The sequence below is a fragment of the Gymnoscopelus braueri genome, assembly GCF_963280865.1.
Source record: "Gymnoscopelus braueri genome assembly, chromosome: 15".
Classification (NCBI taxonomy): domain Eukaryota; kingdom Metazoa; phylum Chordata; class Actinopteri; order Myctophiformes; family Myctophidae; genus Gymnoscopelus; species Gymnoscopelus braueri.
This window is the reverse complement of record NC_137620.1, coordinates 40,782,716-40,808,805: the sequence shown is the minus strand read 5'-3', so window position 1 is coordinate 40,808,805 and position 26,090 is coordinate 40,782,716. Positions and strand designations below refer to the sequence as shown.

At 39.4% G+C, this 26,090-nt stretch overlaps 1 protein-coding gene across 1 annotated transcript in view; it reads left to right on the top strand.

The window, feature by feature from the left end:
* LOC308101553 (E3 ubiquitin-protein ligase TRIM47-like) overlaps positions 1-26,077 on the top strand; it is a gene marked incomplete at its 5' end in the record, with an annotated part of 29,083 nt that extends 3,006 nt beyond the window's left edge. Inside the window, 11 exons of the mRNA XM_080450975.1 lie at positions 7,032-7,383; positions 9,739-9,834; positions 10,476-10,709; positions 11,361-11,460; positions 17,848-17,965; positions 18,192-18,441; positions 20,773-21,147; positions 22,067-22,162; positions 22,908-23,195; positions 25,259-25,313; positions 25,464-26,077. Of these exons, the coding sequence (XP_080307101.1) occupies positions 7,032-7,383; positions 9,739-9,834; positions 10,476-10,709; positions 11,361-11,460; positions 17,848-17,965; positions 18,192-18,441; positions 20,773-21,147; positions 22,067-22,162; positions 22,908-23,195; positions 25,259-25,313; positions 25,464-25,975 (2,476 nt within the window). The 3' untranslated portion in view covers positions 25,976-26,077. The remainder of the gene's footprint in view (positions 1-7,031; positions 7,384-9,738; positions 9,835-10,475; positions 10,710-11,360; positions 11,461-17,847; positions 17,966-18,191; positions 18,442-20,772; positions 21,148-22,066; positions 22,163-22,907; positions 23,196-25,258; positions 25,314-25,463) is intronic.
* Between the last annotated feature and the right edge of the window lie 13 nt (positions 26,078-26,090).

Genomic DNA, 26,090 nt, shown 5'->3' with positions numbered 1-26,090 from the left:
AGTTCAAATATTATTTTGGGGGGTCCCCAGTTCAAATAGGATTATTCTGGGAGGTCGCGGCCTGAAAAGTTTGAGAACCACTGGTGTAATGTCTTACTCCTCAATGTGTCAATAGGGTATTGTGTGTCAACGGTTATTCGATTTAATCATTTATAAAAATATGTGTGTAAAAGTCAAACTTGTGTCTATGCTACATTGTTCCCTGCACAATGATAATAATTAAATATTATACATAGTGTAAATATAATGCTGAGTTTACTTTTATCCACTTTCTATGTTTTACTAATTGAACACTTAAACAATTTAGCCAGTAATCTTCAATACATGTTCTATATACATGTAATTACTTTCCATCAGAGGCTTCCACACATAGATTCATAATGAATGACATCATTGACATGCCATATCATCATAACTCATTAACGTTGGATTACAACTGGACTTTGTATCATTTATTACTTATTTTCCCGTTGCACAATGATGAATGAACTGTCTCTTTTCTTCAGTCAGTTTATTAGAACTTCTTCAGCAAAATAGAAGATGTTTTCAAGTTCACATAACTTTCTCAATAGTACAATAGACCAGTGGTGTAAAGTAACTAAGTACATCTACTCAAGCACTGTACTTAAGTACAATTCAGAGTTATTTTTACTTTACTGTAGTACTTCCCCTTTTTAACATTTTATTGGACAGAAATGTAAAAACAGCACGAGTACAGTCAAACACTTTGTCTAGAAGGATAACACCACAAAAGTCCTTGCAGTCTTGTTTCCACTGTGGTTCTAGGTACTGGGGGCATTGACCCTTTGACTATCTTAAAACTGCTTCCCATCACTCACCTCTGAGATGTAGTGGAGAATTAATAGTCACTAAGTCAGTCAATAGGCAGTTGTTTATCTATAACCCCCCAGTCGTTCTCAACCTGTTCAGGCTGTGACCCCCAAAAATAATCATAATTGAACTGGTAACAGACTGTACAATGAAAGATTATAGGCCTTTAAATCGGTTAATTTAGCAAAGTGTTAAAACTGCACATTACAAAATACGGTAGCTGATCTGCAGTGAAGCTATTTTCGCTATTTTAAAATGGTTTTCAAAATAAAAAATAAGATAAGTCATAAGACGGCTTGCAAAATAGGGAATATGTTTGATAAAGTGAGTGATACAGACAGCACAGGTGTAAAAAAAAATAAGATAGGAGTGTCCGCTGGCCTGGCGGTCCAGGCGCATCTCTCCCCATTTCCTGTCAGCCTACTATACTATCAATAAAGGCAGAAAAAGTTCCCAAAAATATCTTTAAAAAATAAATAAAAATACTTGACCCTATTATAAATTAGTCTATCGTGTCTGTCAAATTCATGCAGTTTTAACATAATTCACCACTATGTGTTTCAAGTTTCAATTCAAAAATCCAATGTGTGGCCCTTCACTCACTTTATCAAAGTCAGTTTGGCCCCCATAGATTTTTTTTTGCACCCCTGTTTTTGATGTCCAGTGAAGTCGAGACCTACAAAACCAAAACATCTGGGGAAAAATGATTGTTTTTCTAAAAACATCATTCAATCATAATATCTCAGAATGTGACATATTATGCATGCACAGTAGACTAATGACTATATTTCAGAAACTGATTCCCTGGGAAATACATATTTCAAAATGATGGCAGACGCATATCATGTTTATTAACCACTTAAACCTCATATGGGTAACCAGAGTCCCTCAGGGCTCAATACTAGTGTCTTTTCTGTTTTGGGTTATTGTGGGGAAAGCTTTTGCTGAAAATAGCCGATCGACAAGCTCACAACGCGTCGCAGCGCGACGCGTTGTGAGCTTGTCGATCGGCTATTTTCTGTGACCACAATACGGATACTGGGGTTTTTAAGTGGTTAAAAACAATATTGAATATAGAAGTCCTAAGTACATTGGCTGTATCATTTTGTTTTGTTTATTTAGTCACAAGCTCTCTAATGCTTTTCATCAGTTCATCAGACAGATTAAAGGGCCACTTCCCTGATTTTGAACCCAAATCCTGTTTTCATGAAGTGGAGGACAAAATAAAGATGATTTGGCAGCGCTTCTATGTTTTTATTTTGAATTTGGAATGTTTACTCTTTGACATCACAGGGTGAACCTTAGTTCCTCCTATAGACTACTTGGACTACAGTGTTTCCTGTAAACTGTAGTTCCAGTCGGAACTATACTAATATCAGCTGGAGTCCTGTGTGACTACATCTTCTCATGTGTGTACGCTCCAAGAACACATGCCTCCCGGAAGCAGACCTCAAAGAGAGAGTGATTAAAATTAAAATAAAAGCTCAATATAACCCAAATGAACTTCCTGTATTAGCCTGTTTTTGTCCAACTTTACCCAACAGTCAACATGCATGTGTGTGTTTTTACTTTAGTGAGGGAGCCCTGGCTAGGAGTGGTTTTGGAAGGGAGGTGTGCTAGTTGCTGCTGCTAGTTGCTGCTTCTAGTTGCTGCTCTAGTTGCTGCTGCTAGTTGCTGCTGCTAGTTGAAATATGAATGAATATACAATGGAAATCAATCCAGAGGAACACATACTTCTGTCCATTATTCTTTCCGTTCATAGGATGACAATTTCAAATATTAATCTCTTTCCCATCCACAAATAGTGCTGCTGTCCCTATTTTGGCCATTAAACTAAAATATGATATTTTTTTTGCTATGTTTAACAAAATGTGTTATTTTCACTACAGTGTCACATCACAAAGTAGGGCATTATTTATTTTAAGAAGAAAATCATAAAGTGTAAATATGGAGATAAAGGTTTTCTGCATAACAGCGACAATACAGTATTTTGATAGTTTGAATGTGAGCTTGAACAAGCCTAATTGTATCCAATAAAACATATTCATAATAAGATGTACTTTTCATGTCATAGTTCTTTTCAAGAGCAGCGGACCTCTATTGTTATTAACCAAGAGATTAATCAAACACTTTTCTGTTGGGTTGATAGTGTCCTCAAACTAAATATTGTACATCATTATTATGCCTTTACTCTGATATTTGCTCAAGAATTTTTTTTTTCCATTTGTATTGACAGCAAAATCCTGCATGGCTATAAGCAAACGAATGGTGAACGCTGCCCCCTTGTGTCCAAAGTGAAACATAACCTGAATGTTTCAGGTTAACAAGATCTCATATAATTTAACTTTGCATTCACAGTATTATTTTTTTTAGATATTTTTTTAGTTTTTTTCAGCATTCCACAAGTTTAACAAATACGTACATTCAATTCTCACTGGAAAAGATTGACACAGTGAGGCTTGGAAAGCAAAAGCTAATGATTATTATGAGGTCCTATTCAGAGGTCTGAGAGTGTTTTTAATGAATGGTTCCTTGTTTTCCTTCCAGAATACAGTAGCCTGCTTGCATAGTGCCTGTTGCTTTGCTGTGAAAGAACATGAGGTGTTGACCGTTCTGCTGTTGAACAGAGATTTACTATTGTGGTATATTGAAATAGCATAGTTCTAGAGAGAGATACCTGAGATGAACACACATAAGGGCTTACAGAGCCTGATTTGAGCCACATAATTAACAGGCCTCAAAACACTCATCCCCCACTGAATGCCACACACAGGAAACTCCGATGGTCAATGATTAACTGTGATCTAAAACAGCACATAGTGTTCGTACTTACATACATGTATCTATACATAATATCATATACCATTATACACTAATATACCAGTACCCATATTGTAATGCACTCACACTACAATGTAACCATGCACATTACTAATGAAGGCCTACTGCGTCAGCCTTCTAACTGATACTAGAAGGTTCTAGATTAGGTGCAGAAACCTCAAAGCCTTTTCACAGGGAATAAAGGACCCATTCCATTGGGTATCCAGGGGCCAGTGCTCCTGGACCTTCTGACCTTAGTTGACCACTACATTGTCTTATCTAACTTATGTACAATGGATTCACACGCACCCACCCAAACTTAATTTAGCACACACACATTTACACACCGTCTTAGTATTTGTAACACACACACACACACCTACGTGCACACTGAAGCACATCATTGCATGCCCACACACACATTGGATACACACTGTTTAGAGATCTGGATCTTAACACACACACCTCGTGCACACGCCTATAGAAAACAGGGTATAAATGTCTACCATGTGCTGAACTCTGTCTCTTTTCCTGCCGAAAGCTGCCATGTGATGTTAACTCTTGACTCTCCTTAAATAAAGTAACCAAGTAGAAGCCATGCCTGGACTCTTTCATTCATCTCAATAGAGGCAAATAGTTCCACAGATTAATGCACTTTACCACACTATATTCCATAATTACAGTACAAGATTATAGGCCTATATTTTGGTCTCTACACTTATGCTTTTCTATTCCATGTTAATGTAAACCAACAGCCAATGCCTAAAAGTGTGTATACTTTGAAACTTGTGTGTTCTGAGCTTTGTACATAACACAGCTATGAATTACTGTAGGAGAGGTTTTATAGCACACCATTTTTTTTTACAGTGAAGTCAAGACAAAGAAATAACAAAGAAATCTGGGGGGAAAATATATTTTGTCCATCATTCAACCATAATATCTCAGAATGTGACATTATGCATGCGAATTAGACTAATAATGATTTCAAAATTATGGCAGAAGCATCATGCTTGTTAAAAACATATTGTACAACAATTACATTAACAGTATCAACTATGCTATGGGCTACACTTGATACTATAGGATGAAATGCAACTCAGAAGCAAATTTGAGCAAAATCCAGTTTGCTTCCAATGACAAGTGTACTGAACTATAGGTTACATGTTCATGTGTGTCCCCTGACAGTTAAAGCTGTTAAACCAAAGGTCCAGTCGACTGTACCACTGTCCTGTCCACTGAGGTCACAATACTGAATGGAATTCATTCATCATTCATTTTGACAATGCTGCTGGCATTTCTCTCACTTAATCAGCAGTAGGAACTTACTTAATCTTGTTTCCTGAAATAACACACAATGAATCATTCCATCAACACTTCAGGTACAACTCCAGCTGAACCTGAAGTAAGGGGACAAAAAAAAGCAGAAAAAATAGATGACAAGCAATGACAAAGCAGCAATAAGGCATCACTGAATTGGCCACCAGATGTCACCCGTGTATAATTTTCATGTTTCCCCTTTATTATGAGTTCACCTGTCTTGCCATGACATATTTGTAATCCTAGAGTTTATTAGAGTGTTTCACTATAATACTATATGTACTCACTGGAGAGAATATGGATCTAGTGAGAAAGTCTCGAGATATTTTACTAAAATACACATTTTCTGCCATACTCTTACCCAAATAAATACCCCCTATTATCTTGTAACCTTGTGTCACCACCACCAGGCTTTTACACATAGAGGGGAAATGATGGTGTAGTCAGAGAGTCCAGCTGTACAACGTTCAACCACAAGCTGAACCTGTTTGTGCTACACATTCACTGTCTCTTTAAAACCACTGCCTCCTGCAAACATCCAGGAAGTCCCTCCCTTTGCCTCATAGATGTCTTTGCCTCTCCTAGTTTTCTACAGAGGAAACGAAACCCAGTCTCTCTTCAGAGTAAACCAAAGTGTTGTGTGTTTCTCTCTCAGTGTGAGTGTGGTTGTCAGTCAAATGGCACAACAGCAGCAGCAGCAACAGACATGTGATCTGGACCAGTACCAGTTCTGCTGTTGTTCTGTCTGTCTGGACCTTCTAAAGGAACCAGTGACTCTACAGTGTGGACACAGTTACTGTAGAAGCTGTATTGAGGGTTACTGGGACCAGTATGAGGAGACTGGAGTCTACAGCTAACCCCAGTGCAGAGAGAGCTTCAGTCCCAGACCTGTTCTGAGGAAGAACACCTTGCTGGCTGAGGTGAGATGACCTTACAAGTTACAACCACACATTAAACTACATGTTCTGATACACAAAACTCCTTGTTGACTATTTTGATAGATGGTAGTTATACTATATGTTGGTTACTACACATTATGTTCTGTATGTTGATAATGTCCAACATAATTATAATAATAGATACTAGATTAATAATAGATAATAGATTTCCCTTCTAGATAAAGCATGTGTAAGAATGATGTGTACAGTACTACACCATCATGATCAATCAATCCACTGTGTTCCGCTCATTACATTTCTTTAATAAGCCTGCTGCAGACAATCATTATACAGTATGCCCTGTTATCTTGTTGATATTACTACAGAGCCCTCTGTCAGTCAGTGTAGATTGGTTATACTGAATGTAGTGGTTCTCAAACTTTGGATCTGGATTCCCAGGAGGTCCCCAAATGATGATATTATGCTTAATGTGCAACATTGTTTTCTCACTCAACAGTAAACAAACCAACATACAGTATGTATAGTTTATACAGGGTATCTGTCCATTTTTAAAGTGACAATTTAAGGACTTTAAAGACCTTTTAAATACCTCTAAAATGAAAATTAAAACATAGCATTACTGCGTAAAAAGTAATCAACAAACTATACCGTATAAAATGGTCAAACATTGGCCAAATATTACCTGACAAAGAGACAGAAAATGTGAAAATAGTCGATCTACAAGCTCAGAGAGGCGTTGTGAGCTTGTAGATCTGCTTGTCCCCCAGGCGGGAGTTGAATCATATTCTTTTCATTAACTTTACTTCATTTACACCGACTCGTGTTTTCTTCAAAATACATGTGAGCACTGTGGCTGCAATCTCTATTGCAGAGTGTTTTAGTCTTATTTTGAATAATGTTTATCCTTCTGTTTCTGTCTCTGTAAACGTTGTCTCCATGTTTAGATGATGTTTGATACAGGATGTGAAGATAGATGTTAAAATCTGACATGAAAGGACTGACTGTGTGTGTGTGTGTGTGTGTGTGTGTGTGTGTGTGTGTGTGTGTGTGTGTGTGTGTGTGTGTGTGTGTGTGTGTGTGTGTGTGTGTGTGTGTGTGTGTGTGTGTGTGTGTGTGTGTGTGTGTTGAGTATTAAAAACTATTTGTCTCTCCATCGCCCTCCAGGTGGCGCTGCAGAGCCGGCACCGGGCAAGTCCATCCATCACATGCGTCAGTTCCACTCCCACCACAACCTGCTGAGCTTGCCTCAGCCCCCCCCCCCTCGGACAGCAGCGGCAGCTCCTCCAGTCTCCAGGCCCCCGACTCGGAGCGCCAGCCCCAGGACGGGAGGCCCCCCATGGGCTCCACGCTGAGCTTCTCCCTGGTGGGCGGCGGGGGCTGCTCCGCCGCCGAGAACAGCATCTGGATCAAGCAGGCGGCGCCCCAGGAGGAGGAGGAGAGCAAGCCCTCCTCCTCAGCCATCACCAACTTCTGGGACTTTTTCACCAGGAAGGGCTTGTCCGGGTCCGAGACCATCGTATGATGGAGAGGGAGAGGATGAAGGAAGAGAGAGAAAGAGGGAGAGGGGGAGAGAGAGAGTGTGCGTGCGTGCGTATGTGGTTGTGCACATGTGTGCACATGTATGTGTGTGTGTGTGTGTGTTTGTGTGTGTGTGTGTGTGTGTGTGTGTGTGTGTGTGTGTGTGCACACACGTGCGTGCATGCGCGTGTGTGCGTGCGTTGACTTGTGGAAATTAAATTGGGAACTGAGTGAAGTTTCTCTTCACTTATAATCTATAAGTGAAGAGAAAGACAAAAAGGAAGGAGAAGGAAAAGTCTAACATTTGCCCTCAGAAACATTATATTAACCACATGAACCCTAGCGTCCCCTTTCGGGGCATGTCGTAAAAAGCTGATCTACAAGTTCACAGCGTGTCTGTAGAATAATCTATTATTATGATGTAACGGTGGCGTTTGTATTACCTGCACATGTGGCCTTCTAGCCGCTAGAACTAAATATCCTTCTGAAAATAAGATACAGGAAGGCGCTAGAATCTAGCGCCTTCCTGTATCTTATTTTCAGAAGGATATTTAGTCATAATAATAAGTACAAATATATACAATTCTAAAAACTACAGCTCTGACCTAGAGTGTTGAAATCAGGGGACTTTGCACATGTCACATGAGAGTCACATGAGAGTGTTGAGAGGGTTGATTGATTAGGTCAGATAAGGAGCTGGGGTACAGTGGCCATTGTTATAGAATAGTGCTAAAGCCTGTGTTTCCAATACACAAGTCACATGATTAATCAACGGAAGGTTTCACCCACATGGGTAGACCAACCCATATAAATAGAGTGGATGCTTGCTGAACAGGAGTGTGTTCTGCATGCATCAGTGTTACTTGTGACCAGGGTGTTATTGCTGTGTTTGTCATTTTCCATTATGAGCGCCGAGGGACTGACGGTAAGAATTTAGAGCGTGTTTACACAGCGATAAATGTTTATATTTCTGATATGTTTTATAGTTGTGTGTGTGAATATCTCATGTCAGTAAGTCGTTGTGTTGTTGTTTGTGTTACCTCTTTTTACTTCCAGGGTGTGATGAAGCTGAGCAGTACAGGAGGTCAGCAGCCTTCTGCCTCTGCTGCTCTGCTGTACGCCGGTCCAGCAGACGTGGCCTGTGATTTCTGCACCGGAGCCAGACCTCACAAAGCTCTCATGTCTTGTCTGGTGTGTCTGGTCTCTTGCTGTGAGACTCACCTCCAGCCTCACTACAATGTTCCTGCGTTGAAGAAGCACAAGCTGGTCCCAGCCACCAACAAACTGCAGGAGAAGATGTGCTCCAGTCATGACAAGCTGATGGAGGTGTTCTGTCGCACAGACCACCAGTGTATCTGCTATCTGTGCACCATGTATGAACATAAGGGCCATGACACGGTGTCAGCTGCTGCAGAGAAGGCAGAGAAACAGGTAGGACCACGATCACTTGAAGATAAATCATAAGAGAGATCATGTTTTAAATATAGAAGCAGAACTAAATGATCATGTCAGAGACATTAAAAGCGCAAACCAGGGTGTTGTACAATAACAAGTATTAAAGGATGAAGTACACTCCTTTTGGACCCAATGAAAAACAGACGCAATTGATCACTTTTCATAATGGTAACCCATTAAATCTGGGAATGCATCTGTGTCATTTTAGATTTCTTTGGCTATTCAAAAATAGCAGATACACATGCTCATAGCGTGGCACCGAGTGCAGCGCTATGAGCTTGTAGATCTGCTCATTTTGAAAAATCGTGAAGATTTGTGCAAATCATTGAATACATATTTCTTAAAGCGAACATTTGTAACTGTCAAATGTCTCAACAAATGTCTTAATTATCTGAAAAACTATCGTTGCTATATCAGTGGCACTCAAACCTTTTCTTGTCAAGGACTCCCCAAAATGTTGTTTTAGGCCGCCGATCCCCATCAAAATATGTTGTTCCAGGGACCCCCAGAAGCAAAGATTTGAGTTAAACATGTTGTTTCCAAAAATGTATTCAAAGATTTGTACAAATGTTAAAGATTTTTCTAAAATAGCAGATCTACAAGCTTGTAGATCTGCTTTTTTTTTAATAGCCAAGTTGTAAAAATAATTGTTATAGCTAAAATCTAAAATGACACAGATGTGTTCCCAGATTGAATGAGTTAATTCATCTTGCCCCTGCAAAAGTGTATTTTGAGGAAGTTACAAAGTTGATTTAAGATGATGTGTGGATCCAAATCTCACTTGTTTTGACCTCGTATCCTGTATGAGTTCTCTTTCTCCTGATTGGATAGAATTGGTATCCCGACTTGAAAATGTGCTTTGTTTACAAGCCAAACTGTCTCTTCCTGTTTCTTGCAGAAACAGCTGGTGACAATGCAGGAGGAAGTCCAGCAGAAGATCCAGGAGAAAAAGAAGGAGCTGAAAGACCTGAGACGGGTCATGGAGGCCCTGAACGTGAGCTGATGTTATGATAATAGTTCTTGTTCTTGTGTTTACTGTGATGCTACTGTATATGGATGAGACAGTGCCTTGTGTCATCAGAAGCACTAAAGAAGTGGTTCTCAAGCCTTTTCATGTCAAGGACCCCCAATTAATATGTATTTGGCTGCAGACCCACCTTTGAAAATATTTATGTGCCAGCAATCCATAAGATTTGTGTTGTTAAAATGTTACAAAGTTATTCAAATGTTTTCACATTCTATCAAGATGTTCTTGAAAATAGCAGATCTACAAGCTCACAACGCGTCACGACGAGTTCGCCATGTGTTGTGAACTTGTAGAATTTTAGGCTATTTTAAGTGGTTAAACAGATTTTTTTTGGTTTTGGTTGGTTAAACAGATGTTGATGGTATATTAACATATTTTTTGGGGGACCCCCTGGAACCCCCTGAAGGACCCCTGGGGGTCCCTGCACTAAAGTACCCAGAATGACAGTAAAGAACAGTGACAGTAAAGAATCCATCATATCATGGAACTTCTGGAATGGCCAACAATACTTATGTTGTGACTGAATGTATTCCCCACAAAGTTCTACACTTACATGAGAACTTATAACCAAGAGTTTCTTTCTTCCTTTCGGCGTGTGTGTGAAGCAGAGCTCTGCAGAAGCAGCAGTGGAGGCCAGTGACAGGATCTTCAGTGAGATGATGGTCTCCATTGAGAGAAGACGCAGTGAGCTTAAAGAACTGATCAGAGATCAGCAGCAGACTGCAGTGGCTCAGACTGAGGCTCTCCTGAGGCAGCTGGAGGACCACATGGAGCAGCTGGAGAGGAGACATGCTGACCTGGAGGAGCTGTCCAACACTGATGACATCATCACTTTCATTCAGGTTCCACACATGGCATTTTACTGTTTGCTTTTGACTCATTTAGGAGAAATCAGCTTCATATTTCATCTCTTTCATGTCATTCCATCATGTCATATTATTATTACATCATAGTATATTACATAACATGACATTATTAATGCTGGTAGTTACTAATACTAATATAGTTGCTAGATACAGTAGTTGTACAGACCAGATGTCAATGTTAGAATTAGGCCTGTCACAATTATTACATAATTGCCTAATCACAATTATTTGAGATAATCACAATTATTTTCCACAATTGTCATAATTGTAAACATTTTCCAAAAATAGCAGATCTACAAGTTCAGCTTCTGAGCTTGTAGATTGTAGATTGTCTATTTCCACTATTTTGTCAAATATTTTGAAAGTATACATTTATTCAATATCTGCCCTGTACAATTTGTGTTCATAGATTGGAACGGAAATGTATATTTTTATTGATATTTTCAAAAACAAAAACACAATCACATTGTTAATCGCAATTATTTGCATGAGAATTAGAGACAAATTAAATCATCATTTGTGTGCGTGTGCGCGTGTGTGTGTGTGTGGTCAATGTACCAATTTATTGATCTCTTGGTTTAATGATCTTCCATCTCTGTCTATACTGGTTTACTTGTCTCTCTCCAGAGTTTCCAGTCTCTCTCCAGTTCCAGTGGATCTCCAGTCTCACCCAGTGTCATCATCTGTCCTGTGAGGTCCTTCACAGATGTGATTGATGTGGTGTCTGGTCTGAGAGACCAACTAGACAACATCCTGAAGACAACTTGCCCAGAGATATCAAAGAGAGGTGAGATTTAAATGTGTTTCTTGTTTTTCTAACCAGCCATCATAGTAAACATGGATTGATGAAGTCAGAAGGCAACTGGAGATATTTGAACTGAAGCAGACTGATGGTACACAGGTTGGCTGTCTGTCAGATTGGACAGAAACATTGAAGAATTTAAGCAAGAATATTTCTCAAAGGAGAGGTTAGGGTTAGATTTAAATGTCTTTTGTAAGTGTTGAAACAGTTTGTACAGGTGGAAGTATGTCTGGGAAGGCTACTAAAGCCTGTAGTATGGCGGGCAGTAGATTAGTGTGACCTGTGTTTCATGTCACCCGCTACAGTATATAAATGCACCATTTAATATTTATTATTATTTATTTATTTATTTTTTATATTTTTGTTCTTAATAAATGATCTTGAGGAGTTCTCTCTCCTGATTGAATGAAATGTGAAACCCACCTGAAAATGTATTTTCTGAAGAGCTGGGGAGACAGCTGTTACTGAACAAACACTATATAATAGCAATGATTACTATCAAGCTATAATAGCTTGAAACTTTTTGACAAAACCCTTGGAACTTCAGTTTAATCCATTCTTCAGTATGATGTCTGTCATTTATGCTATATATGTGACTGTGCCTTTAAGAGAGCTACGACACTGCCGTAAAGCAGGCCTGTTGTCTTTTACGTCAGTCGTATGTTGTGACCTCCTGTAGGCTCACGCTGTATGTTTTACATGCCTGAAGTCAGCAGTAAAGTCTATTGGATTTGACCCTTTGTGTGGACATAGAAATCCTTTACAATGTCATGATGACCTTTACTGTTTTCTTGTGTCTCCAGTTGATGTTTTACATCCAGCGGAGCCTCAGACCAGAAAGGACTTTTTACAATGTGAGTCCATGTTGATGCAGGTTCTGAACGTTGAAGTTTCATTCTGATATGTTGTTATTTAAAGCTCTAATGAGTTTGATCTGAGAGACTAACTCTAAACACAATAAGGTTCATGAGGTTTGATTTGTCTTTTGTCGTGTGTTCTCACAGATTCCTCTCCTCTGTCTCTGGACATGAACACAATAAACACACGTCTCTCCCTGTCAGAGGAGAAGAGGAAGATGACTGTAACACAACAACATCAACCTTATCCTGCTCATGCAGAGAGATTTACTAAGTACGGTCAGGTGTTGTGTACAGAGGGTCTGTCTGAACGTTGTTACTGGGAAGTAGAGTGGAGTGGTAGAGCGGTTTTTATAGCAGTCTGTTATAAAGACATCAGCAGACAAACCTACTTTGGAAACGATGATAAATCCTGGGGTATAGAGTGCTATGATAAAAACTACTGGTTCATACACAACAGTGTTCAGACTAAAGTGTCAGGGCCTCTCTCCTCCAGAGTGGGGGTGTACCTGGACCACAAGGCAGGTACTCTGTCCTTCTACAGTGTTTCTGACACAATGACCCTCCTACACACAGTTCAAACCACGTTCACACAACCTCTCTATCCAGGGATAAGGGTTTATGGGAACTATGGAGATACAGCAGAGCTGTGTAAGACATGGTAGACATGTTAAGAATACTGATGATGATACTCAGTTAAAAACTTTGTTTTCTTCATTTGATGATAGATTTTCTCTTCTAGATAAAGCATGTGTAAGAATGATGTGTACAGTATACTACACCATCATGATCAATCAATCCATTGTGTTCTGCTCATTACATTTCTTTAATAAGCCTGCTGCAGACAATCATTATACAGTATGCCCTGTTATCTTGTTGATATTACTACAGAGCCCTCTGTCAGTCTGTGTACATTGATTATACTAAATGTAGTGGTTCTCAAACTGTGGGTCTGGACCCCCAGGTGGTCCCCAAATGATTATAATTTTTTTAATGTGCAAAATTGTTTTTTCACTCAACAGTAAAACCAACATACAGTATGTATAATGTATACAGGGTTTCTGTCCATTTCTAAAGTGACAATTTAAGGACTTTTAAGACCTATTGAATACCTCTAAAATGAAAATTAAAACATGGCATTACTGCGTTAAAAGTAATCAACAAACTATACTAAAAAATTGTTAAACATTGGCCAAATACTTCCTCCTCATGGTGTCAATAGGGTATTGTGTGTCAAAAGTTAATTGATTTATCGCTTATAAAAATATATTTTAATATGATGTATATATTTTTTGACCCTTTTTGTAAATACAGTAGGAACGTTTGAGTCCTTCAAACAGTTACACACTTAAAACCTGTTAAAAACAAAAGAGGGGGGAAAAGCTTCTGTAATTTCTTTAATATCCGATCTACAAGCTCACAACTTATCTGGCAAAATGAACAAAATGTTTCAATTCATATAAAGGAGTTTGAGACCGTCAGGTAATCATTTTTCTTTTCATCAACTTTACTTCATTTACACTGACTTGTTTTTTCAAAATAAATGTGAGCACTGTGGCTGCAACCTCTATAGCAGAGTGTTTTAGTCTTATTTTGAAGAATGTTTCTCTTTCTGTTTCTGTCTCTCTGTGAATGTTGTCTCCATGTTTAGATGACGTTTTATACAGGATGTGAAGATAGATGTTAAATCAGGCTGAGGACTGAGGTGTGTGTGTGTGTGTGTGTGTGTGTCAAGTCAAACTTTTGTCTATGCTACATTGTTCCCTAGACAATGATAATAATTAAATATTATGCATAGTGTAAATATGTTTGCTTTTATCTAGTTTTACTAACTCTACACTTAAACAATTTTGCTAGTAATCTTCAATACTTTTTCTATATACATGTAATTACTTTCCATCAGAGGCTTCCACACAGATTCATAATGAATGACATCGTTGACATGACATATCATGGGTTAATGACTCATTAACTTTGGATTACAACTGGACTTTGTATCATTTATTACTCATTTTCCCGTTGCACAATGATGAATGAACTGTCTCTTTTCTTCAGTCACTTTATTAGAACTTCTTCAGCAAAATAGAAGACGTGTTCAAGTTCACATCACTTCCTCAATAGTACAATAGACCAGTGGTGTAACTAACTAAGTACATGTACTCAAGTACTGTACTTAAGTACAATTCGGAGGTATTTTTACTTTAACGTAGTACTTCCCATTTTCAATACTAAACATTTTATTGGACAGAAATGTAAAAACAGCACGAGTACAGTCAAACACTTTGTCTAAAAGGATAACACCAAAAAGGTCCTTGCGGTCTTGTTTCCATTGGTGTCCTAGGTACTGGGGGCATTGACCCTTTGACTATCTTAAAACTACATCCCATCACTCAAATACCACTTAATTGCCTCTGAGAGGTAGTGGAGAATTAATAGTCACTAAGTCAGTCAATAGGCTGTTGTTTATCTATAACCCAGTGGTTCTCAACCTGTTCAGGCCGTGACCCCCAAAAATAATCATAATTGAACTGGTAACAGACTGTACAATGAAAGATTATAGGCCTTTAAATTGGTTAATTTAGCAAAGTGTTAAAACTGCACATTACAAAATACAGTAGCTGATCTGCGGTGATGCTATTTTTGCTATTTTAAAATGGTTTTCAGAATAAAAAATTAAATAAGCCATAAGACGCCGTGCAAAATAGGGAATATGTTTGATAAAGTGAGTGATACAGACAGCACAGCTAAAAAAAATAAAATAATACTTGACCCTATTATAAATGAGTCTATCGTGTCTATCAAATTCATGCAGTTTTAATATAATTCACCACTATGTGTTTCAAGTTTCAATTAAAAAATCCAATGTGTGGCCCTTCACTCACTTTATCAAAGTCAGTTTGGCCCCTATAGAAAAAAAACCTGTTTTTTATGTCCAGTGAAGTCAAGACCTACAAAACCAAAACATCTGGGGAAAAAAATATTGTTTTTCTAAAAACATCATTCAATCATAATATCTCAGAATGTGACATATTATGCATGCACAGTAGACTAATGATTATATTTCAGAAACTGATTCCCTGGGAAATACATATTTCAAAATGATGGCAGACGCATATCATGTTTATTAACCACTTCAACCTCATATGGGTAACCAGAGTCCCTCAGGGCTCAATACTAGTGTCTTTTCTGTTTTGGGTTATTGTGGGGAAAGCTTTCGCTGAAAATAGCCGATCGACAAGCTCACAACGCGTCGCAGCGCGGCGCGTTGTGAGCTTGTCGATCGTCTATTTTCTGTGACCAAAATACGGATGCTGGGGTTTTTAAGTGGTTATAAATAATATTGAATATAGAAGTCCTAAGTACATTTGCTCATTTTGTTTTGTTTATTTAGTCACAAGCTCTCTTTAATGCTTTTCATCAGTTAAACATTTATGAAAATCACAGACAGACTTAAAGGGCCACTTCCCTGATTTTGAACCCAAATCCTGTTTTTATGAAGTCGAGGACAAAATAAAGATGATTTGGCAGTGCTTCTATGTTTTTATTTGGAATTTGGAATGTTTACTCTGTGACATCACCGGGTGAACCTCAGTTCCTCCTATAGACTACTTGGACTACAGTGTTTCCTGTAAACTGTAGTTCCAGTTGGAACTATACTAATATCAGCTGGAGTCCTGTGTGACTCTTCTCATGTGTGTACGCTCCAAATAGTTTTGCTGTCCCTATTTTGGCCATTAAACAAAAATATGATTTATTTTTTGCTATGTTGAACAAAATATGTTATTTTCACTACCTTTGTGCAACAGTGTCACACCACGAAGTAGGGCATTATTTATTTTAAGAAAAAAATCATCTAAAGTTGAAATATGGAGATAAAGGTTTTCTACATAACAGCGACAATACCGTATTTTTGATAGTTTGAATGTGAGATTGAACAAGCCTAAGTTTATCCAATAAAACATTAATATAATAAGTGGTACTTTTCATGTCATAGTCCTTTTCAAGAGCAGTGGACCTTAACCAAGAGATGAATGAAACACTACTCTGTTGGGTTTATAGTGTCCTCAAACTAAATATTGTACAAAATCATTATGCCTTTACTCTGATATTTGCTCAAGAAAAAAATAGTTTCATTTGTATTGACAGCAAAATCCTGCATGGCTATAAGCAAACAAGTGGTGAACGCTGCCCCCTTGTGTCCAAAGTGAAACATAACCTGAAACAGAATCTCATATAATGTAACTTTGCATTCACAGTATTGTTTGTTTTTGTTTTGTTTTTAGAATTCCAAAAGCTTAACAAATACGTACATTCAGCTTTTTCATCTGGACCATGTACATAACACAGCTATGAATTACAGTAGGAGAGGTTTTATGGCACACAATGTCATAGATGGTTTTTTTTTTACAGTGAAGTCAAGACCTAAATAACCAAAGAAATCTGGGGGGAAACATATTTTGTCCATCATTCAACCATAATGTCTCAGAATGTGACATTATGTATGCGAATTAGACTAATGATTATATTTCAAAAACTGATTCCCTGGGAAATACATATTTCAAAATTATGGCAGACGCATCATGCTTGTAAAAAAAAAATTGTGCAAAGTACAACAATTATATGAACAGTATCAACTATAGGCTACACTTGATAGGATGAAATGCAACTCAGAAGATGAATTTGAGCAAAATCCAGTTTGCTTCCATTGACAAGTGTACTAAACTATAGGTTACATGTTCATGTGTGGCCTTGAGATCATGTGTCCCCTGACAGTTAAAGCTGTTAAACCAAAGGTCCAGTCGACTGTACCACTGTCCTGTCCACTGAGGTCACAATACTGAATGGAATTCATTCATCATCCTTCAATTTGACTGGCATTTCTCTCACTTAATCTGTAGGAACTTAATCTTGTTTCCTGAAATAACACACACAATGAATAATTCCATGAACACTTCAGGTCCAACCTGAAGTGAGGGGACAAAACAAAAGAGAATGACAAGCAATGACACAACAGCAATAAGGCATCACTGAATTGGCCTCCAGATGTTTTTTTATTATATCATTATGATCGGGTTCACATAGCCTGGCATTGACAGACTGATGATGTGGATTCACTCACACGTTCCTCCACGGTATCAGTCTGGACTTCGGCCCATAGGCAGAGAGTATGAGAAATCAGAAAATGAGCGGGCCAATCAGGGGGCTGCTTTTCACTGTTGTACAGACAGCAGTTGAAACGCAGTCACTGATTGGCCCGGTCATGTCTTTGTAATCCTGAGTGTTAAACTCTTAACGCTCTTCCCTGAATCCATGAGAGAAACGAAATAAAAATTCAGGTCGAGTGTCAGGCTACTCAATACCATGTGTGCCCACTGGAAGAAGTGGAGCGAAAGTGGTCTGTGTGGAACTAGTGAGAAAGTCGAGATACTTCACTAAAATACACATTTTCTACCAGAACTGCCCTCCTTCTCCTTCATGCCGTTCCCGCCTCCAAATAAATACCCCCGATTATCTGTTAACCCCGTGTCACCACCACCAGGCTTTTCCACACGGAGGGGAAATGATGGTGTAGTGTGAGAGTCCAGCTGTACAATGTTCAACCACAAGCTGAACCTGTTTGTGCTACACATTCACTGTCTCTTTAAAACCACTGCCTCCTGCAAACATCCAGGAAGTCCCTCCCTTTGCCTCATAGATGTCTTTGCCTCTCCTAGTTTTCTACAGAGGAAACGAAACCCAGTCTCTCTTCAGAGTAAACCAAAGTGTTGTGTTTTTTCTCAGTGTGAGTGTGGTTGTCAGTCAAATGGCACAACAGCAGCAGCAACAACAACAGACATGTGATCTGGACCAGGACCAGTTCTGCTGTTGTTCTGTCTGTCTGGACCTTCTAAAGGAACCAGTGACTCTACAGTGTGGACACAGTTACTGTAGAAGCTGTATTGAGGGTTACTGGGACCAGTATGAGGAGACTGGAGTCTACAGCTGTCCCCAGTGCAGAGAGAGCTTCAGTCCCAGACCTGTTCTGAGGAAGAACACCTTGCTGGCTGAGGTGAGATGACCTTACAAGTTACAACCACACATTAAACTACATGTTCTGATACACAAAACTCCTTGTTGACTATTTTTGATTTTGATTTGGTTATACTATATGTTGGTTACTACACATTATGTTCTGTATGTTGATAATGCCCAACATAATTATAATAATAGATAATAGATTAATAATAGATAATAGATTTTCTCTTCTAGATAAAGCATGTGTAAGAATGATGTGTACAGTATACTACACCATCATGATCAATCAATCCATTGTGTTCCGCTCATTACATTTCTTTACTAAGCCTGCTGCAGACAATCATTATACAGTATGCCCTGTTATCTTGTTGATATTACTACAGAGCCCTCTGTCAGTCAGTGTAGATTGGTTATACTGAATGTAGTGGTTCTCAAACTTTGCATCTGGATCCCCAGGAGGTCCCCAAATGATGATATTATGCTTAATGTGCAACATTGTTTTCTCACTCAACAGTAAACAAACCAACATACAGTATGTATAGTTTATACAGGGTATCTGTCCATTTTTAAAGTGACAATTTAAGGACTTTAAAGACCTTTTAAATACCTCTAAAATGAAAATTAAAACATAGCATTACTGCGTCAAAAGTAATCAACAAACTACTTTTTTCTTCAAAATAAATGTGAGCACTGTGGCTGCAATCTCTATTGCAGAGTGTTATTTTGAAGAATGTTTATCCTTCTGTTTCTGTCTCTGTAAACGTTGTCTCCATGTTTAGATGATGTTTGATACAGGATGTGAAGATAGATGTTAAAATCTGACATGAAAGGACTGACTGTGTGTGTGTGTGTGTGTGTGTGTGTGTGTGTGTGTGTGTGTGTGTGTGTGTGTGTGTGTGTGTGTGTGTGTGTGTGTGTGTGTGTGTGTGTGTGTGTGTGTGTGTGTGTGTGTGTGTGTGTGTGTGTTGACTATTAAAAACTATTTGTCTCTCCATCGCCCTCCAGGTGACGCTGCAGAGCCGGCACCGGGCAAGTCCATCCGTCACATGTGTCAGTTCCACTCCCACCATAACCTGCTGAGCTTGGCTCAGCCCCCCCCCCCCCCCCTCGGACAGCAGCAGCAGCTCTTCCAGGCTCCAGGCCCCCGACTCGGAGCGCCAGCCCCAGGACGGGAGGCCCCCCATGGGCTCCGCGCTGAGCTTCTCCCTGGTGGGCGGCGGGGGCTGCTCCACCGCCGAGAACAGCATCTGGATCAAGCAGGCGGCGCCCCAGGAGGAGGAGGAGAGTAAGCCCTCCTCCGCCGCCATCACCAACTTCTGGGACTTTTTCACCGGGAAGGGCTTGAGGATGAAGGAAGAGACAGAAAGAGGGAGAGGGGGAGAGAGAGAGTGTGCGTGCGTATGTGGTTGTGCACATGTGTGCACATGTATGTGTGTGTGTTTGTGTGTGTGTGTGTGTGTGTGTGTGTGTGTGTGCACGTGCGTGCGTGCATGCGCGTGTGTGCGTGCGTTGACTTGTGGAAATTAAATTGGGAACTGAGTGAAGTTTCTCTTCACTTATAATCTATAAGTGAAGAGAAAGACAAAAAGGAAGGAGAAGGAAAAGTCTAACATTTGCCCTCAGAAACATTATATTAACCACATGAACCCTAGCGTCCCCTTTCGGGGCATGTCGTAAAAAGCTGATCTACAAGTTCACAGCGTGTCTGTAGAATAATCTATTATTATGATGTAACGGTGGCGTTTGTATTACCTGCACATGTGGCCTTCTAGCCGCTAGAACTAAATATCCTTCTGAAAATAAGATACAGGAAGGCGCTAGAATCTAGCGCCTTCCTGTATCATATTTTCAGAAGGATATTTAGTCATAATAATAAGTACAAATATATACAATTCTAAAAACTACAGCTCTGACCTAGAGTGTTGAAATCAGGGGACTTTGCACATGTCACATGAGAGTCACATGAGAGTGTTGAGAGGGTTGATTGATTAGGTCAGATAAGGAGCTGGGGTACAGTGGCCATTGTTATAGAATAGTGCTAAAGCCTGTGTTTCCAATACACAAGTCACATGATTAATCAACGGAAGGTTTCACCCACATGGGTAGACCAACCCATATAAATAGAGTGGATGCTTGCTGAACAGGAGTGTGTTCTGCATGCATCAGTGTTACTTGTGACCAGGGTGTTATTGCTGTGTTTGTCATTTTCCATTATGAGCGCCGAGGGACTGACGGTAAGAATTTAGAGCGTGTTTACACAGCGATAAATGTTTATATTTCTGATATGTTTTATAGTTGTGTGTGTGAATATCTCATGTCAGTAAGTCGTTGTGTTGTTCTTTGTGTTACCTCTCTTTACTTCCAGGGTGTGATGAAGCTGAGCAGTACAGGAGGTCAGCAGTCTTCTGCCTCTGCTGCTCTGCTGTACGCCGGTCCAGCAGACGTGGCCTGTGATTTCTGCACCGGAGCCAGACCTCACAAAGCTCTCATGTCTTGTCTGGTGTGTCTGGTCTCTTACTGTGAGACTCACCTCCAGCCTCACTACAATGTTCCTGCGTTGAAGAAGCACAAGCTGGTCCCAGCCACCAACAAACTGCAGGAGAAGATGTGCTCCAGTCATGACAAGCTGATGGAGGTGTTCTGTCGCACAGACCGCCAGTGTATCTGCTATCTGTGCACCATGGATGAACATAAGGGCCATGACACGGTGTCAGCTGCTGCAGAGAAGGCAGAGAAACAGGTAGGACCACGATCACTTGAAGATAAATCATAAGAGAGATCATGTTTTAAATATAGAAGCAGAACTAAATGATCATGTCAGAGACATTAAAAGCGCAAACCAGGGTGTTGTACAATAACAAGTATTAAAGGATGAAGTACACTCCTTTTGGACCCAATGAAAAACAGACGCAATTGATCACTTTTCATAATGGTAACCCATTAAATCTGGGAATGCATCTGTGTCATTTTAGATTTCTTTGGCTATTCAAAAATAGCAGATACACATGCTCATAGCGTGGCACCGAGTGCAGCGCTATGAGCTTGTAGATCTGCTCATTTTGAAAAATCGTGAAGATTTGTGCAAATCTTTGAATACATATTTCTTAAAGCGAACATTTGTAACTGTCAAATGTCTCAACAAATGTCTTAATTATCTGAAAAACTATCGTTGCTATATCAGTGGCACTCAAACCTTTTCTTGTCAAGGACTCCCCAAAATGTTGTTTTAGGCCGCCGATCCCCATCAAAATATGTTGTTCCAGGGACCCCCAGAAGCAAAGATTTGAGTTAAACATGTTTCCAAAAATGTATTCAAAGATTTGTACAAATGTTAAAGATTTTTCTAAAATAGCAGATCTACAAGCTTGTAGATCTGCTTTTTTTTTAATAGCCAAGTTATAAAAATAATTGTTATAGCTAAAATCTAAAATGACACAGATGCGTTCCCAGATTGAATGAGTTAATTCATCTTGCCCCTGCAAAAGTGTATTTTGAGGAAGTTACAAAGTTGATTTAAGATGATGTGTGGATCCAAATCTCACTTGTTTTGACCTCGTATCCTGTATGAGTTCTCTTTCTCCTGATTGGATAGAATTGGTAGCCCGACTTGAAAATGTGCTTTGTTTACAAGCCAAACTGTCTCTTCCTGTTTCTTGCAGAAACAGCTGGTGACAATGCAGGAGGAAGTCCAGCAGAAGATCCAGGAGAAAAAGAAGGAGCTGAAAGACCTGAGACGGGTCATGGAGGCCCTGAACGTGAGCTGATGTTATGATAATAGTTCTTGTTCTTGTGTTTACTGTGATGCTACTGTATATGGATGAGACAGTGCCTTGTGTCATCAGAAGCACTAAAGAAGTGGTTCTCACACCTTTTCATGTCAAGGACCCCCAATTAATATGTATTTGGCTGCAGACCCACATTTGAAAATATTTATGTGCCAGCAATCCACATATAAGATTTGTGTTGTTAAAATGTTACAAAGTTATTCAAATGTTTTCACATTCTATCAAGATGTTCTTGAAAATAGCAGATCTACAAGCTCACAACGCGTCACGACGAGTTCGCCATGTGTTGTGAACTTGTAGAATTTTAGGCTATTTTAAGTGGTTAAACAGATTTTTTTTTGTTTTGGTTGGTTAAACAGATGTTGATGGTATATTAACATATTTTTGGGGGGACCCCCTGGAACCCCCTGAAGGACCCCTGGGGGTCCCTGCACTAAAGTACCCAGAATGACAGTAAAGAACAGTGACAGTAAAGAATCCATCATATCATGGAACTTCTGGAATGGCCAACAATACTTATGTTGTGACTGAATGTATTCCCCACAAAGTTCTACACTTACATGAGAACTTATAACCAAGAGTTTCTTTCTTCCTTTCGGCGTGTGTGTGTGTGTGTGTGTGTGTGTGTGTGTGTGTGTGTGTGTGTGTGTGTGTGTGTGTGTGTGTGTGTGTGTGTGTGTGTGTGTGTGTGTGTGTGTGTGTGTGTGTGAAGCAGAGCTCTGCAGAAGCAGCAGTGGAGGCCAGTGACAGGATCTTCAGTGAGATGATGGTCTCCATTGAGAAAAGACGCAGTGAGCTTAAAGAACTGATCAGAGATCAGCAGCAGACTGCAGTGGCTCAGACTGAGGCTCTCCTGAGGCAGCTGGAGGACCACATGGAGCAGCTGGAGAGGAGACATGCTGACCTGGAGGAGCTGTCCAACACTGATGACATCATCACTTTCATTCAGGTTCCACACATGGCATTTTACTGTTTGGTTTTGACTCATTTAGGAGAAATCAGCTTCATATTTCATCTCTTTCATCTCATTCCATCATGTCATATTATTATGACATCATAGTATATTACATAACATGACATTATTAATGCTGGTAGTTACTAATACTAATATAGTTGCTAGATACAGTAGTTGTACAGACCACAATAATATTGTCAGAATTAGGCCTGTCACAACTATTACATAATTGCCTAATCACAATTATTTGAGATAATCACAATTAGTTTCCACAATTGTCATAATTGTAAACATTTTCCAAAAATAGCAGATCTACAAGTTCAGCTTCTGAGCTTGTAGATTGTAGATTGTCTATTTCCACTATTTTGTCAAATATTTTGAAAGTATAAATGTATTCAATATCTGCCCTGTACAATTTGTGTTCATAGATTGGAACGGAAATGTATATTTTTTATTGATATGCTCAATACCAAAAACGCAATTATTTGCATGAGAATTAGAGACAAATTGAAATCATCATTTGTGTGCGTGTGCGTGTGCGTGTGCGTGTGCGTGCGCGCGTGTGTGTGTGTGTGTGGTCAATGTACCAATTTATTGATCTTTAATGATCTTCCATCCTTGTCTATACTGGTTTACTTGTCTCTCTCCAGAGTTTCCAGTCTCTCTCCAGTTCCAGTGGATCTCCAGTCTCACCCAGTGTGGTCATCTGTCCAGATGTGATTGATGTGGTGTCTGGTCTGAGAGACCAACTAGACAACATCCTGAAGACAACTTGCCCAGAGATATCAAAGAGAGGTGAGATTTAAATGTGTTTCTTGTTTTTCTAACCAGCCATCATAGTAAACATGGATTGATGAAGTCTGAAGGCAACTGGAGAGATTTGAACTGGAGCAGACTGATGGTACACAGGTTGGCTGTCTGTCAGATTGGACAGAAACATTGAAGAATTTAAGCAAGAATATTTCTCAAAGGAGAGGTTAGGGTCAGATTTAAATGTCTTTATTGTGTTTTAACCAGCCCCTATACTGTACTGTACAATTGTAAGTGTTGAAACAGTTTGTACAGGTGGAAGTATGTCTGGGAAGGCTACTAAAGCCTGTAGTATGGCGGGCAGTAGATTAGTGTGACCTGTGTTTCATGTCACCCGCTACAGTATATAAATGCACCATTTAATATGTATTATTATTTATTATCATTTTTATTATATTTCCGTTCTTAATAAATGATCTTGAGGAGTTCTCTCTCCTGATTGAATGAAATGTGAAACCCACCTGAAAATGTATTTTCTGAAGAGCTGGGGAGACAGCTGTTACTGAACAAACACTATATAATAGCAATGATTACTATCAAGCTATAATAGCTTGAACCTTTTGACAAAACCCTTGGAACTTCAGTTTAATCCATTCTTCAGTATGATGTCTGTCATATATGCTATATATGTGACTGTGCCTTTAAGAGAGCTACGTTACGACACTGCCGTAAAGCAGGCCTGTTGTCTTTTACGTCAGTCGTATGTTGTGACCTCCTGTAGACTCACGCTGTATGTTTCATAGATATATATAAAGGCTAGATGGCTCAAGGGGACGGCGCAAGCGTAGCTCAACCGCGGCCATCTTGAAACAGTCATTCATAACATTATGTCTATGGTGCATATACTTTGAAATAACCATAGCGTGCTCAATTTTCATCTGATTTTCAAACGGTTTGGTGTGTTGTAAACACCAAAGATGTAGTTATGATACTGCATACTTATAATTATAATCATGTTTTTTTTTATTTTTTATAATTTTATAATTTTATAATTTTATTACATCTTTGGTGTTTACAACACACCAAACCGTTTGAAAATCGGATGAAAATTGAGCACGCTATGGTTATTTTAAAGTATATGCTCCATAGACATAATGTTATGAATGACTGTTTCAAGATGGCCGCCATGTGGCAACGTCGTACTCCATTGGCCAGCAGCGCGGGTGAGTCATCTAGCCTTTATATATATCTATGGTTTTACATGCCTGAAGTCAGCAGTAAAGTCTATTGGATTTGACCCTTTGTGTGGACATAGAAATCCTTTACAATGTCATGATGACCTTTACTGTTTTCTTGTGTCTCCAGTTGATGTTTTACATCCAGCGGAGCCTCAGACCAGAAAGGACTTTTTACAATGTGAGTCCATGTTGATGCAGGTTCTGAACGTTGAAGTTTCATTCTGATATGTTGTTATTTAAAGCTCTAATGAGTTTGATCTGAGAGACTAACTCTAAACACAATAAGGTTCATGAGGTTTGATTTTTCTTTTGTCGTGTGTTCTCACAGATTCCTCTCCTCTGTCTCTGGACATGAACACAATAAGCAAAGATCTCTCCCTGTCAGAGGAGAAGAGGAAGGTGACTAGAACAAAACAACAACAACCTTACCCTGATCATGCAGAGAGATTTGCTAAGTACACTCAGGTGATGTGTACAGAGGGTCTGTCTGAACGTTGTTACTGGGAAGTAGAGTGGAGTGGTTATGGGGTTGGTATAGCAGTCTGTTATAAAGACGTCAGCAGACAAAGCTACTTTGGAAACAATGTTAAATCCTGGTGTTTAGAGTGCATTGGTAAAAACTACTGGTTCACACACAACAGTGTTCAGACTAAAGTGTCAGGGCCTTTCTCCTCCAGAGTGGGGGTGTACCTGGACCACAAGGCAGGTACTCTGTCCTTCTACAGTGTTTCTGACACAATGACCCTCCTACACACAGTTCAAACCACGTTCACACAACCTCTCTATCCAGGAATAAGGGTTTGGAACTATGGAGATGCAGAGCTGTGTAAGACATGGTAGACATGTTAAGAATACTGATGATGATATTCAGTTGAAAACTTTGTTTTCTTCATTTGATGATTTTCTCTTCTAGATAAAGCATGTGTAAGAATGATGTGTACAGTATACTACACCA